The sequence below is a fragment of the Hevea brasiliensis genome, chromosome 9 (assembly GCF_030052815.1).
Source record: "Hevea brasiliensis isolate MT/VB/25A 57/8 chromosome 9, ASM3005281v1, whole genome shotgun sequence".
NCBI classification, from domain to species: Eukaryota; Viridiplantae; Streptophyta; class Magnoliopsida; order Malpighiales; family Euphorbiaceae; genus Hevea; species Hevea brasiliensis.
Genome location: NC_079501.1, coordinates 17,294,007 through 17,306,775, shown reverse-complemented (window position 1 = coordinate 17,306,775; position 12,769 = coordinate 17,294,007). Strand labels below are relative to the sequence as shown.

The window sequence follows — 12,769 nt, the reverse complement described above, 5'->3', positions numbered from 1 at the left end:
AATATGTGGAATACATATATTTAATGGGTGGATCTATCATATATTTTGTGTCTTCAATTTATAGTGGACTTAATTTAGATAAAAAAAAATTCATGAGAAAATGAGAAGAATTAGGGAGAAAGTGAAATAAATTAATAAGAAAAAAAAATTTTGATAATATGTTTTATAATTAAGTTGGTAAAAATTTGCAAACACTTATTGAAATGGTAAAAATTTGTAACAAATCTTACCTCCCTAATACTATCCCATGTGAAATAGATAAATGATATGATAGGTAGGCTATTATTTTAGTTAAAGCATATGATAGGATATGAATTGCTGAGGTCTGACTTCTGAGCATGGATATGTTTATTGTTACAAGTGTGAAGTTCATCAAATTCAGGACATCAATGTATCACAAAAGAAAATTAAGGATTGTCATTCATTTTCAATGAGACAAAAAGCACAAGCACAAGGCTTTAAATGGTAAAAGGATCCTAACAAACTCAAAACTATTCAAGGGAAGCTAAGACAAGAGGTTGAGAAGAAGAGAGAGAAAAGAGAAGATTCCATCCCATTCCCTCCTTTGTGGGCAGCCAAAGGGAATGATAGCAGAGCTTTCAATGGGAAGTTTACCTTTTTCCTTCTCTTTCCTTACCATTTTCTTCTTTCAGGTAACCGTGTCTATTCCTTCCTCAGATATTATCCATAGCATTCTCTGTCAACTTTTAGGTCATAATCTCTATAGGACTCTTCACCATATGGAAAATGGTGAAGCATAAATATTGGTGCTTGGAGAAGAGTAGAATACAAGAACATATAACTTAGAATTATCATTTGATTTTCCTTGCTATAACTAGTTTGCTTCTGATATACACATATTGTGATTTATTTAATTTTAGGGGTCCTTAAATCTTGAGAGCAGCAGTTAGGGGAGAGGTGGAGTTTTCCGGCTTGTCCTTAAACCGTGTGTTTCGACGCAAATAACCTTTTTGGCTGGCCGGAAGTCCTTCATGAGATAAAAGAAAAAATGCCTTCATCTCCTGACAATACTACTGCTGCTGCTCCTGGCTCTCCACCGTCACGGTCATCAAATTCTTCAGCATCGTCATCATCCCCGCCACCTTCATCCTCACATTCACCCCCACCACCATCGAGCGATTCTCGTCATCCTCCACCACCACCATCTCATCATAATAGTAGCCACAGCCGTGCTTCACCACCTCCACCACATAAAGCATCATCATCATCATCATCACACAAATCATCATCATCATCATCACATTCATCACGTTCATCTTCCTCAAACGACAGCGGCCTAAGTCAAGATCAGATAAAGATTATAGTCGGAGTATCAGTGGGGATTGGATTATTGCTTGCTTTTCTGATCATCTGTGCAACAACAATGTGCAGGAAGAAGAAGAAGAGAAAGCATGAGCATGTGCAGTATTATGGAGACTATCAAGGAGGTAATAGGTCCTAGATGATTAACCTCATCATGTGAAATTCGTTTTTTCATTTTTTAGGATTCAAACTCGTAAAAAACTTCAAAGCACCGGAAAAGATTCTAGTAGTACTGAGCTAAGCTCATTTGATTTTTTCAAGAATGTCTTCTTTTAGTTGTTGGTTTTGATATTTGGAAATGGAAAATTTTCTGGTGTAATTCAGTGGAACTCAATAGGATGCTTCATTCATTCTTTGCACAGGTAGTGATCAATATTACCACAGCTCAGTCCACCAAAACTGGAGCATGCCACCAGGTCAAATGGCATCATCACCAGCTAGTGGCTGGCATGGACCTCCTCCGCCTCCCCAGATGATGATGAGCGGTGATATGAGCTCTAATTTTTCGGGTCCACACCTTCCTCCTTTGCCTCCTCCGTCACCAAATGTTGCTCTTGGGTTCAACAAAAGTACCTTCACATATGATGAGCTTGCAGCAGCTACAGGAGGGTTTGCTCAGGCCAATTTATTGGGTCAGGGAGGATTTGGTTTTGTGCACAAGGGTGTGTTACCTAATGGAAAGGAAATTGCTGTTAAGAGCCTCAAGTCTGGCAGTGGACAGGGAGAGAGAGAATTCCAGGCTGAAGTTGAGATCATTAGCCGTGTCCATCACCGCCATCTGGTGTCCCTTGTTGGATATTGTATTGCTGGAGGGCAGCGAATGTTGGTCTATGAATTTGTTCCCAATAAGACCTTGGAATATCACCTCTATGGTAAGCTCCAAGTTTTTGCTATCAGGAGTTCAAAACTTCCTGCAACTGCGCATCTATATGCCTACAAGGCATCCTGAAATCTACAAGTTCCGACTATTGCTTTCCCTGCCAAGAAAATTTAAATTTTCATGATCTCAATCTTTTTCGTTGCAGGAAAGGGTCTTCCTGTGATGGATTGGCCAACAAGGCTCCGTATTGCATTAGGCTCTGCCAAGGGGCTCGCTTACCTCCATGAAGATTGTAATAAGACATTCATTCCCTGGCCTAGCATCTTTATATGCGTCTCAAATGAGGGCACATATCATATAATCACATTTCTTTGTTAAAAAATGTGTGCAGGTCATCCTCGAATTATTCATCGGGATATCAAAGCTGCTAATATTCTCCTTGACTTCAACTTTGAAGCTATGGTAATTCCTCAAAAATTTCTATTAGATATTTGCACTCTACTGGATATTTAACTATAATTTTAGATTTTAATTTAGTGAATTGAATACATTTTTACAAAGACGAATGAAATATATATTATCTTTTTTTCTTCAATTCTTACATTTTTTTTAATTACAAATTGATGTTGCTTCTCTCCTTTTATGAAGGAAATTTCTATTATTTATGTGTAGAATTTTTTTTTTCCTTTTTAAATGAAAATTTTAAACAAATTTCCATTGCACAATTATATATATCATGTTGCTTGTCTGCTTTCAGGTGGCTGATTTTGGATTGGCTAAGCTGTCTTCTGACAATTACACTCATGTCTCTACCCGTGTCATGGGGACATTCGGGTAAAACTCAATAAAAAATCAGTCAAATAAAAATTTAAAATTAAGATAAAGAAATAAGAAAGTTAAAAAAAAAAAATCAAATACTGCAGCAAATTTGTCATCGTCCGATATGATTCTCGATTTAGCATCTCCTATCTGAAGTTGCTTCAAAACACTGAATAGAGAAGAAAGGAATTAGCTGACAAGAATTCACAGCCCAATATAATATTCCTTGATATAATGCAGGTATTTGGCTCCAGAGTACGCATCAAGTGGAAAGTTGACGGAGAAATCAGATGTTTTCTCATTTGGGGTCATGCTTTTGGAACTCATAACTGGAAAGAGACCTGTGGATCCTACAAATGCAATGGAAGATAGCTTAGTGGACTGGGTTTGTACTTCCTCTTTTCTTACTTAATTTTGACTCAGTATAACTTTTGGAAGATCTGATCTTCCTGGGTTTGTTGTGTCCAAGTTCCCAAATAATAATAATAAATCTCTGTGCATTCATTGAACAGGCTCGACCACTTCTAAGTCGCTCATTGGAGGATGGCAACTATAGTGAGTTGGTCGATTTGCGCTTGAACAATAACTTCAACCATGAAGAGATGCAGCACATGGTTGCTTGTGCTGCTGCCAGCATTCGCCATTCTGCTAGAAAGCGCCCGAAAATGAGTCAGGTACGTATTCCAAATTCTGGCGCATGTGCTTGTATTCATAGTGCATGAGGTCAGGAGGGTTTGGACTTGTAGTTTTTATTGGTCCTAACGAATTAATAATATATATGCAAATTAAACAGATAGTCCGTGCCTTGGAAGGAGATGTTTTACTGGATGACTTAAACGAGGGAGCGAAGCCTGGTCACAGTTCTGCGTTCAGTAGTTCAAATGGAAGTTCAGACTACGATTCAAGTTCATATAATACAGATATGAAGAAGTTTAGGCAACTCCAGAGAGATGTCCCTTGTGGGACGCAAGAACAATTTATAAGCAGGCAGCGTATAAGCATTTAGACAAAGCTTGAATGCCTAAGTAAAGGCCATTTTGGAGGTCAAGAACAACAAATATACACATAACATTATTCATCATTGCTTTTAATTCATTTAGTTGATTTGGAACTTGTGTTTTGTTCAAAGGGCTTAACTTAGAAAGTGGAGATTGAAATTAAATATATTAGGGACCAAGATTGCATCGTCTGCATCTTTCAGAAATGGAATTGCGATTTTTATTTGGATTTCAAGTTCTGGGGTGGATTTAGCTTGTACTGCGAACATGAGTTGTCTGTATTATAATTATGCAAGTGTACTATACTCTAAATATTAAGTTGCTAAATCCTTTGGGATTGTCTTAATTTTCCATTGTAAAACTGTTTCTTTTTGTACACCTTGTAGAAACATTTTCAATGAACCTTTTCAATCATTCTTCATCCTGTTATGATAAACTTAATTCATTCTTATCCTGTTATGATGAACTTAATTCATTCTTGTTGCTTAAAGTTGATATACAAACTCTATCAAAAGTTTGATTTCACAAAAACTGAGATGATATTATTGATATTTCTACATTATTTGACCACTGGTTAATTTTTACTCATAATTTTTCAACTATAAAGATTATTTCATTTTCATTTAATTTCTTATTGAAAAATTCTATAACTCTAATTTGCAGTTCAGAAAAATCTCTCTTATAATAACAAGTTTATCAATTAAAAATATAAACTTTATCAATTCTCTTAATACCTTGTCTTCTTTTTTTCTCTCCTTTACATCCTTAATGGTCAAATTAATTGATAATTATTTATTAATAAAATTGTTTTATTTTTTAAATTTATTATTATTATTATTATTATTATTATTATTATTATTATTATTATTATTATTATTATTATTATTACTTCTCTTTTGAATCTGTGGAGATTAAACCATTTTTTGGTACAAAAAAGTGTCATCTGGATCTAAGTGCAATCCTTCAATTCCTTCTCTTCTGTCGAAGTCCAAATCTTTAATTTTCTGATTTCAATCTGGGTATTGATAAACACATTTCCTTGCTACTATACCATTCATCCATTTCTTTGTTATTTGCATGTCAAACTCAACTTCTCCATCTAGGCGAAGGTCTATTAAGAAATGGCCAATCTTTGCAACAAGAGTACAAGTTGCTAGTGAGCATAGGTCATCTTTATTGCAAGTGGTGATCGCATATTAAGAAATCAAATAACAAAATGATTAAAATATGGAAAGTGAGTTTTTTATTTTATGTTAAGATTGTCAGCTTTTTGGTTTGCTAGGAGTGAGTGATTTCTTGGAGGAGAGGGAGAAAGCTAGGCTTAGGAAGGAAAAGGCCAAATAGAAGAGTCTTTCACAATCTGAGCTAGGGAGGAATCGGTTCGGAGTGAAGAGACAAAAATTGGGAGGAAGATGGAGAGGATTATCAGAAAGGGCAGTGAAACACTGAAATGTAAAAGGGCAACAGAATAGAGGATGGAGAATGAAAGAGAAGAGAAGAGAAGGAAGAGAAAATAGTTAAACAGTCCAAGATTTAAAATAAAAGAAAAAGGAAATTGTGGTGGAAAAAAACACTACGTATTGGTCTATAACAGTATGTTCATTCAATCTGCTGGAATGCAAGAAATTTCCTGGTTGAGAAATTTCCAAATCTCAACCTCAATAGCTGTAACAGTCACCCCCAAATTTAAACAACAAACAAATAATTAATTGTGGATACACATTTGATTGAATATGCATCCTTTTGTTTGCAGGAAAATAAATTGTGATGAGACAAAAGAATCAAGCCATTGACAGAAGAGAACTCAAACTCCACATAAAAAAATAAGCAGATTAGATAATCTCATTAGAATTCACCTGACTTTCAAAAAAAAAAGAAAGAAAAAATAATAATAATCCAATGATTATATATTCAATCATGGTTTACTCATCAAGACGCCATATGATTGGGGGCAACCCAATTGTTGGTTTTTACACAAAACTTCCTTTTCCTTTAAATTAAATCAAACAGCTCTAAATCGATATAAATGCTATAGGGCTTCTGCAATGAGTTTTTCAGTAAGAGCTTTTGAAAGTCCCATCACTGTGTCAGTACTCCCTACCTGCAAAATATCAAATTAAGACTTTTGTCAGACAAATAAGAGACGAATCAACCTCTTGCAAGTTACAAGGGTCACTTCTGCAGGTGGGTTCTAATCATGAAATCAAAGATGCCAATGGATGGTAACTGGTAAAGTAGACAGCATTCAACTAGGCCTTAATTTCAAACTAAGTTTATCTTAGATAAAGCTCTATCGTGTCGATGACTAGCCAGGAAAAAGTATGCAATAATAATAATAACAATAATACTAATAATAATAATAACACCACCACCAAAAATAGTGAGAGAGATTTACAAAAAGAAAAAAGGAAAAAAAAAACCACTAAAATTGAAACTCCATGAGATTAAGTACATAATGCCTAATCCAGAAAGAGAGAGCTACCACTGCTTCAACAAAAGGTGATGTCAGTGGGTGCTCTAGCATAAGACCCCCGGCCACGTTGAATGTAACTCCCTCCTCAATCTGAGAACATCTCACCACCAACAAAGAAACTTGTTAAATATGTTTGGCAAATATAGTAGCTCCAATTGGTACCAAATGGTGATCAAGAATTTGCAAAATTTACCAGACTATCAATAACCTCATCCGGTATCTCATGGAAATAAACCTGTAAACAAGTACAAGCTTAAAAGGAAATTTCACCAAATTTTCATAAATAATGAGCTTTAGACATACTCAATGATTGGGCAGGATAAAAACTATTTAATTGTTCTAGTCAACTAAAATCTATACACCAAATACTACAGCAATAAAAAGTACCTCTGCCCTCTCCCATGCTCCTTTCCTTGTTCCTGTAGTAAGGTTAGTTACTAGTACGGATCCTACAACAGCCGCATGACCACCAGAATACCCTGCAACCAATAGCCATATGACCACTGAACCAGTAAGAGTCTTGTCAACAGTGGAGGAGAAAACTATTAACCAACCTTTGATGAAATTCCGTGCTTCTTCCTTTGTGGTTGGCTTTTCTCTAATCATCCCTTTGTACAAGACCACCTCAAAATCCATGAGATTTAGCAGTAAGATATAACGTTAAATAATTTTTACTCACAATTGAAGAGAAAATAATTGAACAGCAACCTGTGATTTCTAATACTTGCGTAATACTGTAATATGTTACATGTTTTATTAATGGCACGCCACTTGTAAGCATTTAAGAAAAGAGTATCTATAAGCTGCGATTCAAGTGCCAAACATGCCAACAAAATGGGCAATGGCAAATAAGAATATTCACCATGTGCAAAATTGATCACAAATATCCTCCAAGGAAGAGCTCCTAGATCAGGAGGTCTAGGTTGGGCTAGCTGTATTAATTCTATGGAGGGAATAAAATGGAAACATGTCTGTTTTTTCTCATAAATATCTTGCATGTGTAAAAATTTACAAATAATTTATTAAAGCTTGCTCCATCTTTCTTTCCTTGAATTTTTCAATATTTAAAATAATCATGCAATGTTAAAAGGAGATATGATCAATGATATAGAAGCATCACAACAAACCATGTAAAGGAACACAATTAGATATATAAATCAGCAGCAAAAGACCTTCAATTAAGATAGCCTTAGATAGATAGTACATTGATGAAGGGCAAAGATTAATCTATGTAATAAATTAAGATCATTTTCGATGATTCTTACTAAAATTACACATAGCAGTCAACTAGAATTACAAGAGTAACAAGCTCTTCTAGCAATACAGGACAAGGAATAATGAATATAAGAATTATCAAATTTTAAGTCCTTGCATACAAAAGTTTACTATTTAAGAGTATTATTAGGAGTTCTTCATTTTCTTTTCTTATCTACATAATTTAATTTAGAAATAGCCAGTCATTGAATAATATAAGTGAAGTTAGTCCCGACATTTCCACACTTTTCATATTAAAACTCCAAGTTTTAGCAACAGATTTTGGGTGTACATGTCTAGGCCAAAACAAGATAGAATTGGAAATAAAAAAATGGAATCAGGACAAACTGTGTCTGCTGTAATCAACAAGGTTGCATGAGCATTCTCTTCCAATTGACCCATAGTTTGGAGCCTTGTTACAATGGCATCTGCCTAGGAAAATATATATGTATTAATAAATAAAGGTAGGAACCATGTTAACAAAAATAAATATTAAGTCATGAATTCGATGCCACCAAGCTAATAAGTATTGTCTAACATACTTTCATCTTACTAAGCATGGATAGATTAATGAAAGTCTACATATAGCAAGTTCAAAAGGAAAAAGCTAAGTTATTGGCCACTTGATTATCTTTAGCTTAAGTGGCCCATTAACATTGCCTATTCAAGGCATTTGAGTACATTTCAGATATGTAAGAGCAAGAAAATAGTGGCTGGTAAAGTAGTCAAACCTTGGCATGAGCCAAAGCCATAACCAATTCCTCTGGCTTCTCTTTCCTTATGCACTTTTCATCTATATCTGCAGTCTAAATTTTTGTATCCATTAAACTTTCTACCTCATATCCTTGACAATAATCTGAAGTGGGAGTTGGGAACAAACACATATATGTGCTTAAACTCACACACGCAATGGAATATCAGCTATTTAAGAATATACCATAATTGAGAATTCATATCCCATCTCAGATAGAATTTGCCGCCGAGCCATGGATGATGAACCCAATATTATCTGTCAAAAAATTACACCCAATTAAAGTAACTGCTAGAAAATGGTATTTTGATATTTAATGTCAGAAACTGCTGGTGAATGCAATGTCTAGATCATAGTTGCATAATTCACTCTCCCCCCAACATATCACACACCAAACCAAAATGTAGTAATTTGGCGTTCTGGAAAACAGTGGAGTCCGTTCCAGTTTGCCAAAACAGGGGTTTCAAGGAAGAACGAGAAAAGGAAAGACAAACAGAAAAGGAGAAGAAACAGCAACAGCTATGCACACGAGGAAGAAAAAGAAGAAGAAGAAGAACATAAAATGAGACTTTTTTTTTAATTGCTATTGGGGTTAGGTGATGATAATATTTGACTAAATGGCTGCTTAGATGAGAGTTCCTAAGAAATACAAACTGTAATAATTACTAATTATATTTTTTAATTAAATTTACTTTTAATATTAGAAAACAATTAATAATATTCCATAAAAAAAAAGAAAAAAAATTAACAATAATATGATTTTAAAATTTCAATAATGCATTTGTTATGTCAAAAAATATATCATATTAATTAATTACTAATATTAAATTAATATTTTTATTTTTATAAGTATATTATGTGAAAAAATTACAAAATGAATTGTGCCCCACAAATATAATTTGCATACCACGATATTAGTTAGTGTACCAACTAAATCTATCCCCACATATGCTTCATTTAATTAAGCACCATATCATGCCTTCTTATCTGTACCACATACTGAGGGATTCCTCGTTCAAAGTAAATATGATTTGAATTCCAATTGTTAGCAAACTTCAAAACTCCATAACTTGTCGTTCAAATTTCATAAGCACTAGCATAACAAACACACACACACACACACACACACACACATATTTCTATTTAATTGTTAATTAATATATATAACAAATGGCAAAATGTAGTAATGTATACATAACAAACCTTATATGAGGATTTGCATGTATCCATCTCTATCTCTTGCAAGCTCCATTTTCGTAGGGATGCTATGCGGACAATAGGGGCTGTTAACATAGTTGTCAAAGAAACTAGACGCATCATGGCGTGCAAAGTATCCCAATACCTAGATATGTGCACACCTGAGGAATAAGAAATGCATATTTATAAAAATTTATGAAACACCAATTCATTTTCAAATTTGTACATCATTCTTCAATAGAGGGGGAGTGAGAGAGAGATGCAAGCATCCAAAATTCCAAATAAAGAACCAACACTACTCAAAATTGAAATGGGATTAGTTCTTCATAATATTTTACTTAAAGCCACTAAAGCTTTTTGCACACAATAAAAAATGATAATTAGTAAGCTGAGGATGACAATTTTGTCCAACCAATATGGTGGTTAACGATGGTAGTTGGTCTACTCAAATGAGAGCTTGTTTGGCATTATAGTTCAAATCTGCTTTTTGGAAAAGCACAATTTTAAAACACTGTTGGAAAAAAATTGAAAAATTGTTTAGCTGTTTTTAAGTCCTTAGGACTAAAACATGTTAAATTTAACTTGAAACCATTTTCCAATAGCTTATGACTACGGTGTTTTTTTTTTTCAACAGAAATATCAAGCATACCCTAGGTGTCTTTTATATATGTCAGTTCTAATGGACAGGTTTTATGTGTTTAATTAAGCGTGTGAGGTTCACCAGTAAATTATATGGAACACCTTCAAGTTAACAAGCAAAACATTTTATGGCAAAGCTAGTAATGCGAACTTGTGGACCCAGCTAAGACTTATGTCAAAAGGAATAGTTTCAAATTCACTTAACGTAGCAAGAGATAGTTTAGGGATCCCATTTCATACTGTAGACTATTTACCTAAGCGTGCAACCTTTTATGACCTAGAATAAGTAGAATAATTTCACAAGTTGTGTGAAATTAAGAGCATTTGATCTAATAGCAAGTAAATTTTTCTTAAACTAAGTAACACAGCAGAGGCAACCCATCATGCAATTAAATTGCATTAGTATTTGGGAGATAATCAACCAACAACCAATTGGAGCAGCAAAACAAGAATTTCCAAAATTCATATCCCATATCCATATGTAACAGTTTTGCTTGAATCCACCAATAACAAGAAATACTATTGAAACAACAGGGTAACTAATTGATGCAGAGTCTGTAAATGAAAACATAAATGGAGTTAGGAGATGCGTTACTACTTCAACTTGCATGATTCAACTAGACACATACAAAGAGCAGGAACTACCAAAAACTACCCACGACTTCGAAAAACAAAGGCAAGACATTTCGTCGAACAGTAAATGTGCAGAAGCAGCAGCTTTTACATTTTACTTACCAAAACACTGGACGTTCGCTTCCCGTGTTCTTTAGCTAGTAGCAACCATAACAGCACATGAGCAAGAAAGAATACTATCATACCTTGGCTTCCGAAACGTCGTCGTTCCCGATAACAATAAAAATTTTCCCTTCTTTTCTGGCCAGAGAGCTTTCCATTTTTGCGTGCAAGACAACAAAATTATCATTAATTCTTCCAGATTCATTATCATTAATTTCTCTACTGTAATTCCCTTTTATTCCATTATTGCAATTATTATTCCTAATCAGAATGATTTACAAGTGGGTTTTGGTATTGTTGTTGAAATAGTTACTTAATGTATTAAAAAGTAATTTAAAATTAAATCAAAATAACTAATATGGTCTCAATAATTTTTTTAAAATTTTATTTTAATAATATTTAAAATAATATTTTTTTAAATAATTTTAATATTTAAAACGTTATTGCTAAGGATAAAATATTCATAATTAAAAATTATTTTATTCGAATTCAATTAATATTCTCATTATTTGAATCAGTTCTAAAATCTTTAAAATTTACTCTCAAACTCAATTATTAATATAAAAAAATACTAAATTTATTTAATTTTTTATATTTTAATTAATAATATTCCATAAAAAAATATTTTTAAATTAATAATTTATATTTTAAAATTTTAATAATTTTATAAAATATTTAAATTTTATTTATTTAAAATATAATATATATACAAATTTATAAATATTATTATACAAAATATATTTACATTTACTTAATTATTTATAAAAATAAGTTTAAATAATAAATACTCAATATATAAAATCCGAACCCAATATAAACTCATATTGGATATTAATTTTTAAATCCAAATTCATTATGTATTATTTAAACCTATCATATTAAGGTTCGATCAGATCAGATAACTACAAATATCTAATTTGTTGTCATCTCTATTCAATGCCAAACAAGGATAGCAATAAATAGAATATTGCAAAAATTGTCTGAACACAATTAATATTGTCAATCCCTAAACATGTATCAAACTCTATTAAAATTTACCATCGACTATATAAACTTGTCTAAAATTTTAAATATGATTATTCGAAACATAGTCAAACTTGTTTAGTTTTGTATATTTTAATTAATAATTAAAAAATATTTTAATTAATAATTTATATTTTAAAAATATATAATTCTATAAAATGTTTAAATTATATATATTTATAAATATTATTATAAAAAATATAAATTTTATATTTAATTAATTATTTTTTATAAAAATGTGTAAAATTTTAACCATCCACATTATCTATCAAACTTAAATCTATTTCAAATTCAATTATATACTATCAAAATTTATTATATTAAAATATTCATAAATATCCAATGTTGTTGCCATCCTTAATACTAAACATACACTTAATGTCGTTTTGTTATATAATAAATATATTTATTTATATAAAAGAATAAAAATACAATTTAAAAATATAATAGAAAAATTATTTTATTAACACAATTTTAATTATTAATTTATGGTGATGTTAAAAAATTATTTTATATGCACTCATTTTTTGTTCTAATAAACTTAACCTATCTGTGTTTGTTTGATTTTTTCTTTTTTAAGTTTTGATGGTTAAGGAGATTAATATATTTATTTATACATATGTAGTTTTTTTTTTTTTTTTTATAGTGATGCCATATAAAGAGCTTACTATATATGAGTATTTAATAAATATTCTTTTATTGCTATGATAAGTAATTATTATTAAATAATGATTATG

At 32.0% G+C, this 12,769-nt stretch overlaps 2 protein-coding genes across 4 annotated transcripts; one reads left to right on the top strand and one right to left on the bottom strand.

Annotated features, from left to right (window-relative positions):
- The first annotated feature begins 700 nt into the window (after positions 1-700).
- On the top strand, positions 701-3,968 carry LOC110665099 (proline-rich receptor-like protein kinase PERK4). The gene is made up of 8 exons (XM_021825090.2): positions 701-1,448; positions 1,686-2,195; positions 2,349-2,435; positions 2,535-2,605; positions 2,901-2,977; positions 3,203-3,347; positions 3,475-3,636; positions 3,756-3,968. Exons 1-8 carry the CDS (start codon positions 1,010-1,012, stop codon positions 3,966-3,968), a joined length of 1,704 nt encoding a protein of 567 aa, XP_021680782.2. The 5' UTR covers positions 701-1,009.
- A 1,809-nt stretch (positions 3,969-5,777) lies between these two features.
- On the bottom strand, positions 5,778-11,246 carry LOC110665026 (uncharacterized). Of its 3 annotated transcripts, none has more exons than XM_021824978.2 (10): positions 11,093-11,246; positions 9,642-9,796; positions 8,625-8,696; positions 8,419-8,493; positions 8,036-8,119; positions 6,988-7,057; positions 6,821-6,912; positions 6,627-6,668; positions 6,443-6,523; positions 5,778-6,061 (listed from the first exon to the last, which is right to left on the bottom strand). In XM_021824978.2, exons 2-10 carry the CDS (start codon positions 9,756-9,758, stop codon positions 5,990-5,992), a joined length of 705 nt encoding a protein of 234 aa, XP_021680670.2. In that variant the 5' UTR covers positions 9,759-9,796; positions 11,093-11,246; the 3' UTR covers positions 5,778-5,989. The 3 variants fall into 3 exon arrangements, 2 of the variants coding, with proteins under 2 accessions (XP_021680670.2, XP_058009196.1); XM_058153213.1 differs by having other exon boundaries at positions 11,010-11,233; XR_009151283.1 differs by having other exon boundaries at positions 5,996-6,061; positions 6,627-6,685; positions 11,010-11,238.
- Between the last annotated feature and the right edge of the window lie 1,523 nt (positions 11,247-12,769).